The sequence below is a fragment of the Mastomys coucha genome, unplaced genomic scaffold, assembly GCF_008632895.1.
Source record: "Mastomys coucha isolate ucsf_1 unplaced genomic scaffold, UCSF_Mcou_1 pScaffold18, whole genome shotgun sequence".
Taxonomy (NCBI): Eukaryota; Metazoa; Chordata; class Mammalia; order Rodentia; family Muridae; genus Mastomys; species Mastomys coucha.
In genome coordinates, this window is record NW_022196900.1 from 114,619,716 (window position 1) to 114,635,648 (window position 15,933).

At 49.9% G+C, this 15,933-nt stretch overlaps 1 protein-coding gene across 1 annotated transcript; it reads left to right on the forward strand.

Annotated features, from left to right (window-relative positions):
* The first annotated feature begins 6,550 nt into the window (after nt 1-6,550).
* Nucleotides 6,551-12,579, forward strand: Faap20 (FA core complex associated protein 20). Its single transcript, XM_031379740.1, has 4 exons — nt 6,551-6,641; nt 7,079-7,223; nt 7,329-7,609; nt 12,038-12,579. The coding sequence occupies exons 1-4, from the start codon at nt 6,580-6,582 to the stop codon at nt 12,108-12,110; spliced, it is 561 nt and encodes a 186-aa protein (XP_031235600.1). The 5' UTR covers nt 6,551-6,579; the 3' UTR covers nt 12,111-12,579.
* The last annotated feature ends 3,354 nt before the right edge of the window (nt 12,580-15,933 follow it).

Below are 15,933 nucleotides of genomic sequence, written 5' to 3' on the forward strand. Positions count from 1 at the left end.
TTGACTTTTAGGACCTCTGCTTGCTCTGGTCAACCTTGCTCGCTCAGGTTGACCCCACTTGCTCTGGTCAGCCCCACTCTCTCCGGCCCAAAGATTTATTTATTATTATAAAGAAGTACACTGTAGCTGTTTTCAGACGCACCAGAAAAGGGCATCAGATCTTCTTACAGTTGGTTGTGAGCCACTATGTGGTTGCTGGGATTTGAACTCGGGACTTTCAGAAGAGCATTCGATGATCTTACCTGCTGAACCATCTCACCAGCCCTAAAGAATCACTTCTAAACAGGTTCACTTCTCCTGTATCGTTTCTTTTCTACTACCTGTGGTGGGTGCTGGGCTAGAAGGGAGGTTAAAGTGTTAAGAACCATCATTAAAAGTAGACTTTGCAAAAACTACTAAAAAGTTATAGTTGCCCTAAAACTAGCCAGAACATCTTGGCTGGTCTTTCAGGATGGAAATATTCTCTGCATCTAGAGAGAGTGACTCTGTCCCCTGACTGTTGATACTCAGCAGGACATCACTAATTGCTAATAAGCTAGGAAGACCTGGCTTCATAGCCAGTTTGACCAGTCACTGTCATGTGCCCTATGACCTTTGGTAGATGCCTTGGGCCTTAGTTGGACCTGTCTGTACATGTGTCAGTCAACACCATCACCTCCATTACAGAGTTGGCTAAGGTGAAGAGCGATGTTTTTTTATGGACAAGAGCAAAATGGGTGTGTTGAGGGCTGAGGGTCCATGGGACAGGGCATGTAGGAGGTGGATCAAAAAGGACAGACCCAGAAGCCCTCTGTTCTAGCATGTCCCACCTGCTCAGGCCCCAGATGCAGACTGTTATCTGTGGCCATTTTGAGGAATGAGGTACTGTTCCTACCAGGCCAGGCAAAGTCTTGTGGGGCACAGGCCAGCTCTAAATCTGGGAGATAAGGGACTGCTTATACCCATCACTGAAGGGGTGGGTGGGCAGGCCAGTACCAGGTTGATCTGAGAGAGAATAGCCATGTTGAATGAGGCTGGCTATAGACACGGGTACTCTACACGGGCATGGCTGCCATGTCTCAGCCATGTCTCAGTCAGGGAAAAGTAGCCTGCAGTGCACAGATCTGTAAGGAAAGCTGGCCTTACCCATCACACAGCCCATGCAAGAGAAAGAGCAGTAGATTGCAAGTCAGGGCTGCCCCTGTCCCATAGAGACATGAGGGTGCTCCTTGCTCTACTGAGGGCTGCCTACAGTCCCTAGCCAGATAGGAACTATGCATGGACCCACATAGGAAGCCCCTAGAGAGGGGACAAATGTTTCCTATCTCAGCAATACCCTACACAGAAATGAGGTGACATGGACCTGGTAGTCTTGGTGCTATGGTCTCAGAGTAACACATGGAAGGTAATCTGGGAGAAAGAAGGCACTTCCTTGGGCACTGGGAAAAGAGGAGGCTGAGGGCACATGCGGCAATATCTGGGATCAAGGCTCGAGAGTCCGGCAGTGCTCAGGTTTTACTGGGACAGCCCTAAATAAGCCTGTGTCTCCAGTCTACAAGGAACACAACGATGGGGAAATATAAAAATTTGGGCCAAGGGGTTGGGGATATTGCTCTATCCGAAAAGTACTTGTTGCAAAAGCATTAAAAAAAAAAGAAAAAAGAGTTTGATTTCCAAAACCCATCTAAAAAGATAGGTGCACTTGTAATCCCAGCACTGGGAGGTAGAGACAGCCGAATTCACAGGTTCTCTGGCCAGCCAGCCTAGCCTAATGGGTGAATTCAGTCCCATTGCCTCAGAGAATAAGGTGGGCAGAGGGTGAGGGATGACTCCTGCAATTGACCTCTGACCTTGACAAGTACATGCACACATATGGAAACACACACATACACGCACATGCACACACACATGAACACACACATAAACATGCTCACACTAATTGAGCCAAATACCTTTCAGGTCATTTTTTCCCTGTAACATACAGTTCTTCCAGGTGAGCAAACACAAGATAGTACACACCACCTCCACCCAGCGTTTTAGTTTCTTCTGGAAAGTGCTGTTAAGCCCAGAGAAGTTGTTCTTGTCCTTGTGTCCCTGGACCTCAGGAGCCTGAGCCTGAGCTATGTGGCCCACCTGCTTGATTTTCCAGCTCAAGCAGAATCCAGGGTGTTCAGGTGGTACCATGTGAAAGACTCTAAGCCATTCAAACTGTATGGTGGGGGGTGCAGCTCACTCAAGTAGCATGCCTTGAGTTCTGTCCTCAGGGGAGAGAGGAAAAAAAATCATCAACAACAAAAAGCCAAAACCTAAATCAGAAAGTTAAAATGTAGCCAGGACACAGCCTGAAATTGATGACTGTGGTAAACACTACCCACACATTTGTTTACCTCAGATGCTTTGGGGAACCAGTGTCCACCTGGCTGAGGGGCCCAGAAGGTTAAGAGACCTCTGGCATCTGGGTCAAGGGCCTTCCCATGTGCAGGTTTCCTGTAAATGCTGTTGGATCCGGGTCAAAGCTGACTCTGTGGGAGCTGAGAAACCACAGCCTCCCTGGGGAGTCCCCTGGGGCTCCCACTCACCCCATACACCAGGAAAGCTTGGTTTCTGCTTGACTTATTATCTCCACAGGAGGGGCCCCAAGTTTCCCCCCTTTCTGCCACCTTGCTCCCTGCAGCTCTGTCCCTCTCTCTGCTATGTCTGTGACCCTAAGGTCCCCCTGAAGTTCTGGGCACAGTACACAGGACTGCCGTCTGGAAGTCACCCTATGGTTGTGCTTCAGGAAAACCTAGAAGGGCATTAGGGGGCAGGGCTGGAAGGCGGCACGTTAAGGCTGGGACTTAGGGCTGTAGGAGCTAGCCTTCTGGAGAAAAGGCCAACAAAGGCACAGGCCCTTGACTGAACATGAGCTAAGCCAGGAGAGGGTTTGGAAAAGTTTGCTGAATGTCAGAATGTCACTGTGAACCGACAGAAGTGGCCAGGTGGAAGTGTGGCCTGAAGGGTGGTGGTTCAGAGGTGGGAGCTGAATTGGGCAAGGTCCCTTCCTCCAGTACCCTCTCCTCCAGTGTCCCTTGGCTTTTTGGGTTAGATTGCCCCACCTTGGTTTTGGCCTGCTGACCATGAGCAGGTCCTGGGAGCGATCCCCTGTTGGAGGCATGAAGAGGTACCATAAGGGAGCCACACTGTCTGAGCCTCCCCCTCCCCCAACACACCCTTGCCCCCACACCCCATGTGTGGGCCTGAACAACCACTCTGCTGCCTGGCGGATCCTGCGATGTTTCCCAGGCAACTGTCTCATACAGCCTGTCTGCCTGGCACTCCCACACCCCATAAATGCCGCCGTGCCTGGCTCCAGGCAGCCTTGCCTGCTTGGCATATACAGGCCAGCAGGTGTGGGGAATGCAGCCCGCTGTCAGAAGGCCACACAGGCAGAGAGGCAGCCCAGGCCTCTTGGACATCCTCCTACAACCAGTGAGTATTGCTGGGGTGCCCCGTATAGATGCTATGCTGTTCTGCCTCACAGTAAGAATGAGATAGCTGAGTGGCATAGCATGAGCATGCCCCAGGATGCTGGCCTACTACAGGTCCCACCTGAAAACTAGAGATCTGTGTCCTTTCTGGGCTTGGTCACAGACAGGTGCTGTCATGACCCATTTGTCCAGTAAATGAATGGTAAACCTGGTTGGTTCCCAAGAAGGCAAGGAAGGAGAATAGAGGAAGCCAAGCAGGACTTGGGCAACTCCAGCAGCTTCAAACTGGGGTCTGATGGACGGGTTCACCTAGTCCAGCAGCTTGCTAGCCCCCATTGATGTCAGAGACCAATCCGGGGATCAGCTTTGCTGGTGAGAAAGTCAGGACTCTGTTGATACCACCTTGAGAAAGTAGCTTGCCAAGACACCACCCTGGCTAGCAGACCCTCTTCACTTCTACGACTAGCTTTGGAATTTAGGTTCTTCCTCTGAAATAATATGGTCTAATGATGGACAAAGCCAAAGAGAAGAAGGTGGGCTTCTCCTGGGCACGGCGCAGATGCAGGCAGCCCTATTGGCCTCCCACATTGGGCTACTTTCTGCATCCCCTGAATGTCTCCTCCAAAGGGCTTAAATATCCTTTTGTAACTGTGAATCTTGGCTCAAAAGAAAATTGTTTCTGCAATGCAAGGGTTAATCCAAACCAGAAAGTATTTTCCAGTAAATTCCTCATCACAACAACTGGTACTTCCAGGAGAGTGAAGTCTTTTCATCAAATTCAACCTCAATTTTGTTGTTTTTAAAGACAGGATTTCTCTTTGTATAGCCCTGGCTGTCCTGGAATTTGCTCTGTAAACCAGGCTGGCCTTGAACTCACAGAGATCCACATGCTTCTGCCTCCTGAATGCTGGTACCGCCAGGCGGTGGTGGTGCACGCCTTTAATCCCAGCACTTGAGAGGCAGAGGCAGGCGGATTTCTGAGTTCGAGGCCAGCCTGGTCTACAGAGTGAGTTCCAGGACAGCCAGAGTTATACAGAGAAACCCTGTCTCGAAAAAAGCCAAAAAAAAAAGGTATGTACCACAACCACCACCATCTGGCCTCAATTTTACATTTTTAATAATGATAGTGATAATGATAATGATAATAATAATAATAATAATAATTTCCTGGTCTGGAGAGATAGCTCAATGGTTAAGAGTACTGACTGCTCTTCTAGAGGTCCTGAGTTCAGTTCCCAGCAACCACATGGTGGCTCACAACCATCTATACTGGGATCTGATGCCCTCTTCTGGCATGCAAATGTACATGCAGATAGAACACTTGCATACATAAGTAAATATTTTTTAAAAATTCCTTCCTCTGGTGTGAAGGTGGGCACACACACCATAGTGGAGGTCAGAGGACAAGCTCGTCTTCCACCTTGTTTAAGGCACTGTGTACACAAGTCTAGTTAGTCCAAAAGCTTCAGGGGAGCCTCCTGTCTCTGCCTCTCCTCTCAGAGCACACTGGGAGTCCAGACTTCTGCTGTCCTGTATGGTTTCATGTTGGTTCTGAGAACTGACCTCAGGCCCTCATGCTTGCCCAGACACTTTGCCCACTGAGTCACCTCCCCAGTCCAAATTCAACTTGAGACAGGATCTTTCTTTATAGCCCTACTGTCCTGGAACTCACTCCATAGACCAAACTTATAGAGATCCTCCTGACTCTGCCTTCTGAGCATTGGGATGAAGGGTTTGTGCCAGTGTCGCTCAAATTAAACTTTTAAAGCCTTTCTTGGTAATGCTTCGCAGACAGCTGGGACAAGGTGGTTTGTTGGGGCTGCTCATTACCCTGTTTCTACCTCCTCTGGATCTAAAAATGGTTGGATTGGGCCTAGAGAGATGATTTCATGATTAAGAGCACTTGCTGCTCTTGCAAAAGATCCAGGTTCATTTTGCAGCACCCACGTGGTAGCTCACAATGGCCTGTAACCACAGTTCTAGGGGACCCAAGACATTTTTCCAAACTCTGTGGGCCCCAAACACATGCGGCACAAATACATGCACTCGGATCCTTAGGAGATTAAACTTGAGCATTCTCTTCAAGTCTGCAGAGATAGAAGACAACCTCAGTCCAGAATCCATTCCCAGACCCTGGTCTAGACACAACTTCCAGGTTGGAAGTACTCACGGTGGGATACTTCTGCTTACAACACAGGATGGGAGGCAAACTTCTGACTGGAGGAAGACCCAAGAAAAGGGTCTGGGAATCAGATGGTTCAGGACAGGCTTTTGGAAAGGTCCCGATCCCTGAGAGCTGTGAAGTAGAAAGCGCCTAGAGAATCCCAATGCGTACATCAAAGTGCCTGGGCTTTTGCTGCCACCAAGTGATGGGCGGCAGGATTGCAGGGCGGGTTATTGGCTAGGTAGGAAGGCCAGGGTTTTTACTCTGAGCCTTGGTCCCTAGGCTTTGCGGTTTGACTGCCTCTCTCTTTGGTAAAGAAACCCAGTTCCTCCGATAGTAATAAGAAGATGATGGCCGGGCGGTGGTGAAGCACGCCTTTAATCCCAGCACTTGGGAGGCAAAGGCAGGCGGATTTCTGAGTTCGAGGCCAGCTTGGTCTACAGAGTGAGTTCCAGGACAACCAGGGCTATACAGAGAAACCCTGTCTCGAAAACAAGAACAAGAGCAAGAACAACAATAACAACAACAACAAAGATGATGGCAAAACTGGACCTGGGAATTTGGTCCTGTTCGTGGGGCCTTCTGGAAAAAAGGCTACAGAACTGGAAAGTGAGGCAGGGCATTGTCTAGTATTGCAGGGTGCCATCGGCAGGGCAGGCCTGACAGCTCTCTCTGCACGTGTTGACAGAAGGGAGCCCAGGCTCCAGGCTCTGCACGGGGTCTGGTGGGCCCAAACTCGTACCCCTGCAAACTGGAGGGCAGCTCTACCCTGTCCCGCCTCTTCCTCAAGGGGGCAGTATCGTGTCCCCAAAGGTTGAGATCTCGGCGCCTTAAATTTCCAGCGCCACAAAGGGGAGCTGGCACTTGGCAGAGGGGAGAGCGGGGATCTGGAAGCCGCTGGAGCGGGTCCCGGTCGGAGGGCGGGCCGGGTTGTAAGTCTCACTTCCGCCGGACGCCGTCTGGAGAAGGATGGAGGAGGAGCAGAGGCAGCGGGGGAGGCTGAGCCGCCGCAGGCCGCCCGCGGGGGGCGGGTGAGGCGGGACAGAGCGGAAGGGTGGGGTCCTGGGGGGTTTGGAAGGCGCTGGGACACCGGGAAGGCGCTGCGGACGCCGCGATGTTCCCGCCTAGCTGCGCGCGGGTTCCTCGCACACGTGCATCCCGCTACCAGCCACGCTCCGCCTCTCTCCGGGCGCAGTCGCTTCTTCCGCCCCAACCCTTCGGTCGTCCACCACCACCCCTCTTCCCATCGCCTATTTAGCCTCTCCTTTCGCAGGCTTCGTTTCCCCCTAGAGTCCATTTACCCTTCAACGTGAGGCTCATTCCTGTTCCCTTACTATGGACTCCCTCCTCCATTACCCCACTGTGGACCTGCTCCCCACCCCGAGCCTTGTTACCCCTCATTGTAGAATCAACCCTTGGTGATATCTCTACCAGGGATGTTCCGGCTGACCCTTCTTATGCTTCCCAGGACCCCTAACTGCCGCCCCTGGTTTCTCTCGGAGGGAAGTAAGAGTGAGCCGTGGGCTGCTCTGCTGCGCAGCACCGTGAGCGGGAACACGGATTGGACCCCGAACAGTCAGCCATTAGCACCGCTGCCTGCTTTACCCGGCAAGGTGTGTGCAAAAGCACTAAAGAGGGATGACCTGGGAGAGGGTTCTCAGGCCCTGGGAGAAGTCATGGTGTTGGTGGCTATGACCTTATGGGCACCTGCTTTTCAGGAGTCTGTGCCTGAGCCAGAGTCCACTGTGCCTCCTGAAGTCTTCACTGTGGGATCCAAGACTTTTTCCTGGACGCCTTTTCCACCTGCCCTTCGTGGCTCTGGAAGCTCCTACCACCTGTTCCGTGGACTCGAAGGCTCCCTGGAGTCACCTACTCCATCCCTGAAAGGATGTCCTGCACTAGATTCCGGTCGAACTCCTAGCACCCAGGAGTGTGTGCGCGTGCAGAGTCCACCTGTGTTGCTGAGCTGCCCGTTGTGCCAGAAGGCATTTGACTCGAAGTGAGTGTTCCATCCCAGACCTCAGGCTTAATACTTAGCCAGATGTAAGGCCCACCGACTAAGAGAGGTCCTGGATGTGGCTCTGGCCTTTTGTTTATATAACTAATTTTTAAATTATAAATATTTACATATATGTGTGCATGGCACACATGCTTGTGGAGGTCAGAAGGCAACTTCTTGAAATCTGTTCTTGGCTTCCACCACGTGAGTCCTAGGGACTGAACTCAGGTCCTAAGGCTTGACAGCAGGTATCTTTATTTGCTGAGCCTTCTTGCTAGTCCTGGTTAATCAAGCACAAAATTAGCTCGTTTAAACAGCTATGAGAACATAAGGCAGAGCCTAATTCAGAGGCCAACAGGCTCCTCCAAATGATTTTAAAAAAACATTTGTGCTGAGCTGGGAGTGGTGGCTTATACGCCTTTAATCCCAGCACTTGAGAGGCAGATGTCTGAGTTCCAGGCCAGCCTGGTCTACATAGTGAATTCCAGAACAGCCAGTGCTATGTAGAGAGATCTTGTCTCCAAACAAACAAAAACAACAAAAATGTACATATTTATTGTTTGTGTAGTATATCTATATGCTCAGGGGGTTTGTGCACAGAGGCGCCCATGTGCACAGAGGCCAGGTCAAGTTTTTCTTGACCCTTGCCACCTTGTTTTTGGAGAGAGAGTCTCTCACTGAACCTAGAGCTCATTGATTTGGCTAGGGTGTCTAGCTAATGGGCTTGGGATCCACCTGTCCTGCCACCGGTACCTACGGTATGAATGCATACAGCCTTTTATGTTAATAATGCTTGCATAGAAGGCACTTTACTAACTGAGCCATCTTTCAAACCTTCAAAATGTACCTTTATGAATTTGGGAGGCTCCCCAATCAACAACAGTTATCTCTGCTCATACCTACATAGCTCAGACAGAGGATGTTGGGTGTGGGCTGGGTTGAGTCAGGTTATGGCTATCCCCAAGTGGGGTCCTGTTTATGTGACAGTGAATGGTCAGGGACAGAAGCTGAGGGCTCGAAACCTTTTGGGGAGTTCATTCTCAAAGAGCCCATCAGATTCCCAGTCTTGTCAGGACTCCCACTCCCCTCTTGTTCCAGGATGGCTTTTGTCTGTGCTGTCCTTGGGTGTGTCTAAGAAAAGGCTCTTAAAGACAGGGCCATTGAAAAGAGACGCTCCATCCGCTGTATACTTTTCAGTTGGCTATATGAAAGCTTGGCAAAGTGCCTTGCTTTTCCAAAGTAGGTGTCAGCAAGGTGGGCTCAAGTCTTAGCAAGTCTGGAGTGATTCGTTTTCACGTTGAACTATAAAGGAACTGGGATGTATTTGACCAGACTCATCCGAGGTGGCAGCCAGATCACCAGGCTGACTGGGAAGGAACCATGTCCCATGGTCTTCAAGGAGTCCCCGTCTATTGTGCCCTACTGCAAGGTGTTTGGGGGTTTAAGTGGCAGGGATGTTGTCACAATGAGCAAGATCTGTTAAGGAGGCAGACTGGCTCTGGGCAGGTCAGCTCGACACAGTGAGCTGTCGTATTTTCCTCTGAGGGCAGTCTATGCAGACATTGCTGCCCAGCTGAGCTGGTATGAGTGAGCCTGAGGATGCCCCTCAGGGAGGACCACCCCACTCTTTCCTTCCTTTAGCCCAGTGTGAGCCACGCAGAGCACTATTTCATCTTAAAGCTGACAGGGATTAGATACTAGGCTGGCGTGCATACAGTGTTTTTCATTCCAAGACTTTGCTGCTCTATTCAGATATGTCATCAGTCCTTCCCACCTTTGGGGACTCAGTGTGGTACCCCCAGTTTAACAGCCTGCAGACACTTACATCCTTTTTACATACAACAGTTGTTACTTCATAGATCCTCCATCTCTAAGTGGCTTTATGGAAGCAGCAGCTGCTATTCTATATTGCTTAGGGAGCAATTACAAGGACAAGTCTTTATATTTAGTACAGTATCCTTTTGTTTGTTTGTTTGTTTTTGTTTTTTGTTTTTTTGAGACAGGGTTTCTCTGTCCAGGCTGTCCTCGAACTCAGAAATCTGCCTGCCTCTGCCTCCCCAGTGCTGGGATTAAAGACATGCACCACCACTGCCTAGCTTACAGTCTCTTTTTAAAAGTGTTTTTTAATCTGTGATTGTTTGAATCTGCAGATGTAGGACCTTCAGATAGGGAAACCAGTGTATTTTCTGATATCTATGTGTCAGATAGGCAACCGGTGAAACAGTTCGCCATATAGAGATGTCCAAACCTTTACTGTGATTTTTCTGTGTGTCTCTATCTCTGCATATCTCTGTCTGTCTGTCCGTCTGTCTGTCCATCTGTCCCCCGTAACTTCCAGTTGTCTGTCCCCCTGCCCTTTTATTTCAATATGTAACCTAGGCCTTGAACATCAGAGGCCAAGCTGTCTTGTCTCAACTTTCAGAGTAGCTGGGATAACTTGTTGTGTACCATGCCTGGCTCATGATTGTGACTCTAATGTTATATTCATAAACTAGAATGAATCCATGTTGGTTTGCTACAGCCAGGGACAAGCTGTGACCAGGAGTTAGCAGGAGCCCAGCTGTAAGATGGGTACTACAGAAAAAGCTCTTGCTGTAGGGTACTATCTGGAGGTATCCCTGAGAACCCACTTGAGGGATGCCACCTGGACACTCCCAACAGATGGTCCACACAGGACTTTGACGCGCCTTGCAGAAAGCTGGAGGGAGGGCTACATTGGTTAAGGGGCTCTCATGGACTTCAAAAAATGAGAGAGCCATTGGAAGTCACAAGACCTGGGAGTAGGGGGCATCTGATATGGGCTCAGGTCAGGTGAGGAGCCTTGCTGTCCATTCTCCGGCTATGGATGTGGGTCACCTAGGATACGGTGAGCAAGCCAAGTCCTGGGAAACCTGTGAGGACAAGTAATGGGCACCTGGTTGGCCAGCAGTTTATCCAGAGGATCCTTGGGATCTGTGGGGTTCTATCTGAGGACTTCTGTGGGTAAGCTTACCAGCCTCAGTACATACAAGGTGAGCTGGCTGCTAGGAGACAGAGTCTTTCACAGGGTTCTAGGTTTGTTCTACAATGTGAGATGGCAGTCCTGCTCTGTCAGGCTCAGATGAGACTGTCTGACGTTGGTCTGGGGAAGGGGACACATTGTGATGGTCATGTGGCCTCAGGAGCTATAGGGAGGGATGCAAGACAGTCTTAATGAGGAGTGTTGCTTGTTAGATTACTGTCTGAGGATGGAAGGCTATAGGGTACTTGAAGAAAGCAGGGCCTTGTGAGCAGAGATCAGTAAGGTTAGCCACTCTGGGGGCATGTCTCCTGGTGGTGATATGACTGAATCTTGTATGGTGGGGCTTGGTCCTTTCACATCAAGAAAACATTCCCTAGTCAGACATGGTGGCACATGCCTTTAGTCCCAGTACCCAGGAGGCAGAGGCAAGTAGATCTCTGTGAGTTTGAGGCCAGCCTGATCTACAAAGTGAGTTCTAAGACAGCCAAGGCTGTGTAGGAGACCTTCTTTCATACCACCCACCCAACCAACCAACCAACCAATCAACCAACCAACTAACCATCTCCCTCAAAAGAAAGCATTGGCAGGCTGGGCACACACCTCTTGAGTGTGATGCCTGCCTCTTGGAGGATGGTAGGTGCTGTCCAAAGGGACTCCTAACTTCCATGCGTATTTGTTCTGGCCAGCTCAGTGAGTTGGACTTTCATGAGAACTGCCCTTGTGCTGGTTGATGGAAGCACCTAATAGGTTTTTCCAGCTAGTATGCCAATATGTTGTAGACAGGTTCTGGGCTTGCAGAGCACCTGCACTGGACCTCTAGAGCTAATGTGGAGCCTCCAGCTTCCCTGCTGATCTGTCTGCTGATAATCTTTTGTGTTTTGTGAGATGGGGTCTTACTATGTCTTGGAACTCATAGAGATTCACCTGCCTCTGCCTTCTGAGTACTGGGATGAAAGGCATGTGCCACCACCACACCTGGCTTTCTTTCAAACTTGAATTACATGGTGTGTGTGTGTGTGTGTGTGTGTGTGTGTATACAATGAGTGTGGAAGTCAGAGGAAAAACTTTTCTTCTGTCATGTGAGTTCCAGGGACTGAACTCAGGTCAGGAAGGTAAGTGTTTACCTCCCTGAGCCATCTTGCTGGCCCCAGAGAGTCTTTGGGGCTAGCTTTAGGCATGGGCCAAGATGAGTGAGCCAACAGATATCATGGGAGCTTCTCAAACACTGGTCAGGGAAGGAGTGTATGGGACTAAGAAATCTCTGGCCTAGAGAAGGGTTCTCAGGTGACGGGAGCTGGGGGTTGTTGTAAGCGAATCCTGCTTACTGTTTCCTCTAGCTGAACAGCCATAGAAGAGCCTAGGTTCAGTGGTTCAGAGCTATTTGGAAGCCCTTCCTATGCCTTGTGACTGTTTCTTCTCCCTTGCAGGATGACCCAGCTAGATGTGGATAGCCACCTTGCTCAGTGCTTGGCTGAAAGCACAGAAGATGTGGTGTGGTGAGCTTCAGGGCGCCTTGCTGTATCTTCTCCTTCAAGCCTGCATGCTGACATTGGATGTGACTGCTGAAACCTCTTTGTGTGGACACCTGAGTATTGTTTCCTTCTGGTTTTGTTCATGAGCCTTGGACAGAATGCTGGTCACTGACAGCAGGCAGCAGATCCTCTGTGGAATCATCTTCATTGTCAGCCTAACTGGATGTGGAATCTCCTAGGAGACACATCTCAAGTGTGCCTGTGAAACTGTCTCCAGACATCACCTGGGAAAGGAAGTCCCAGTGGATGTGGGTGGCCTGGGGTCCCACTGACTGAAAAGGGAAAAAGGCGAAATTGAGCTGCTCTCTGACTGGGCATGGGATGAGATGCACTTCCCAATGCTACGGCAGCCATAGCTACCTTTGCTGCTGTGCCCTCCTTGCTGCAGGGACTATATCTTCATCTGGGAGCCAGAATAAATTTTAAGTTGCTTTCCAGTATTTTGTCAATAGCAAGAAGGGGAAAAAAACCAAAACAACAACAACAAACCACCCACCCAGGCAGGGCGCCAGGATCTGCCACAAAGTAGAATCGGGTATCTACCCAAATCAGTATCTGTGCCTGGCAGTACATTTTCCTGACCGAGAGATAGACTGGGTCACGTTCCACAGACATTTATAGAAAGAGGTACTGGTGTGCAGTTGTGTCTGTGTAGGTATGTGCTCATGTGAATGTAGTAACCCATGGAGGGCAGTGGACCTACAGTTATGGGTAGTTGTGAACCGCTGGGACTCTGCAAGAGCAGTGTCCCACACGTCGGAGCATCCTGGTAGACCCTCCAGTCATGTTTTTATTTAATGTATGAGTATCTGCATGCCAGAAGAGGGCTCAAGATTTCACTGTGGATGGTTGTGAGCCACCATGTAGTTGCTGGGAATTGAACTCAGGACCGCTAGAAGGGCAGCCAGTGCTCTTAACCACTGAGCCATCTCTCTAGCCCTTCAGCCACATTTTTATCTTCCTCAGCACCCTCACCTCTCCACTGAGAAACAGCGCTGCAGGCTAGGGCTCATCCCTCAGTTACTGAACTGAGGTCTTCACCCCATTGAGGACCATAATGGAGCCTTTGGAAGGTGCCAATCATGAGGGTGGAGTTTCTCAAGTAAATCGGTGAACTTACCCAAGGGGCTTTGGGGGACAGAGCATGATGTCTGTCCTCAGTGTCACCAGAACTCTCCATGCTGGCTCCTTGGTTTCCGGGACTAGGATGGCAGTGTGTTGTCTACCTTGGCTGGGGAGTGTCTCGGGGGTGCAGCGTTTGCCCAGCCTGAACCAACCCCTAGTTCTAGCCTGATACTGGGAGGAATGAAATGTGTCCTGGCAGGTGGAGCTGACGGGTAGGTACAGCACGTGACCTTATCTCTGAGGGGTATGGCTCAAAGCCATTTCAGTTTGAATCAAAAGTGGTTCCTGAAGAAGAGACTGTAAGGGAGAGATATAGGCCATACCTTGTGAGTCACATGCTTTGGCTGACATGTAAATGAAAGTGTCAGTGGCAAATTTACATTGTCTTCTTCTTGAGCTAGTAAGCACCCACCCAGCTCCAGCACCCACCCAGGCCTGGCATTCCCTCCCTGCCCTTTGTGTTTTGAACTCACTGTGACTGAGGACAGCTTGATTTTCCTGTCAGGACCTCCTAAGTGCTGGGATTGCAATGTCTCCTACTAAGCTTGCTTGTGCTAGATATTATTGCCCATAGAAACAATTGTTGGCCTGGGACTGAGGACAGGCAAGGTCTGAAAGCCCAAGATAACCAGAAAATCTGTATTTTCCTTTCAAAAATGGTTTCAATGAGTTCAGTGTGGTGCCTCACATCTGTAACCTTAGCAGGTGATGGTGAAGGCGTTCATGCCCAGCCTGTCCTATGTAGTGAATCCAAGGCCAGCCTAGACTACAAAGAGACTCTGTCTCAAAACACAAACTGAAAGGGCTTCATACAAACCACAAAAAACATGAAGGGGGCTGTGATGTGGCATAGTGTTTGGTGAGCATTCATCAGGTATTAGGAAGGCCTGGCTGTCATACCTAGAGCCCCTCCGAAAAACTCAACTACCCAAAACTGGCTGTGTGGCCAGGTGAAGAGGCACATTTAAAAAGGCTGCTATGTTAAGGTTCTCCTAGAGGAGAGCTGAGAGGTAAGTGTACACAGATGAGAGTGGACTCCCTGGTCATGGGCTGAAGAGTCCGACAGGCTACCTGCAGGCTGGAGATCCTGGAGTGCTGGCAGCTGACTCAGTCTAAGGGGAAGGCTTAGAAGCAGGGACAGCAATGCTATAGGTCTCAGTCAGAGGGCCTGGAGTATGTTTCAGGGAAAGGGGGAGACCAAGCTTGGAGCTCTGATGTAAGTGGCTAAATGGTATCTACTGAGAAGGACTCTTTTCACCTGATCCCGTGAGACTAGTCTCTGGAAACGCCCTCATAGATATCCCAAAATTATATTCTCTCAGATTTCCATAAATTTCTCACCTAGCCAGCTGGCACTTTTCTAAAGAATTTTATTTTATGTATATGAGTACACTGTTGCTGTCTTCAGACATACCAGAAGAGGGCATTGGATCCCATTACAGATGGTTGTGAGCTCCCATGTGGTTGCTGGGAATGAACTTAGGACCTCTGGAAGAGCATTCAGTGCTCTAACCCACTGAGCCATTTCTCCAGCCTAAACTGGCACTTTTCTAACTGCAATTCCAATGCTATAACCTCAGAAAGTAAAACTATGGAGAGCCCAGAACTGGATGAGCGTGTGCATGCATGTCAGCACCATCTGATGTTATAGTGGCACACATGTCCAAACCTCCAAAACACATCAGGAGGAAGAGGGCATATATGGGACTCTTCAGTTGTGAGCACAGACTCAGGTCACGGGGATAGGGATATGGGCACTGAGTAGGCAGGTGTGTGCGGCTCCTGTTCTTCTGTGCTGAGAGCCTGAATGTATCCTAGGAAGGGGCTCCTAGGAAATCAGAAATAAAATCCTCTGCTTTCCCCAAACACCTACTTTGAATACAAATAATAACAGAAAGGGCATTTTCATCAAAGTTTTTAATGGATGTGCAAGAATAAGAACGACCTTGGCCGTGGAGGGCGAGGACATCGCCCACAGAATGAACGCCGGCCGGCGATGGGCTCCACTGATCAATTGTACAAAACCACATGGTTACTGAGTTACAATCATGAAGTCACCAGTGTCTGTGAACCATTTTCGAAAGACGCAAGCTCTCTTGCCGGGAGCCATGTGCAAACGTTAGGGTGTTTCCCACCACCCCTCGAGAGTCACATTTCAATACATCCTTCACTTTCTTTAATTTATAAAACAAATTGCTATATATAAAAATCTCCCCCTCTGGTGGGCACAATATTATTCACACATTTGTACATGAGCAGCCGAACCAGTAACCAGCAAGTCATTTGGCAACAGGGCAGTATCAAATAAACACCCCCATGTCTAACAAACCAAGGGTCCCTGTGCTGGTTGGGCAAAAGAGTTGTTGCTGTCCCTAGGCAGCACACTGGGAGGGAAGGAGCTTGTAGGAGCCTGTTTGCATTTGGACCATCTGTGGGCTCTTTATTGTAGCAGCTCAACTCAAGGGTAGCTGTGGCTACACAGGCCTCAGACTGGGGCTCCAGCCACTTGGAGCCCCCAGGCTGGGCTGGGTATCCCTGGAGAGCTCCCAGGCTGGGCTGGGTACCCCTGGAGAGCCCCCAGGCTGGGCTGGGTACCCATGGGAGGCCCCTAGGCTGGGCTGGGTACTCCTGGGAGGCCCAAAAATTGGCTTAGGCTCTATTTGCAT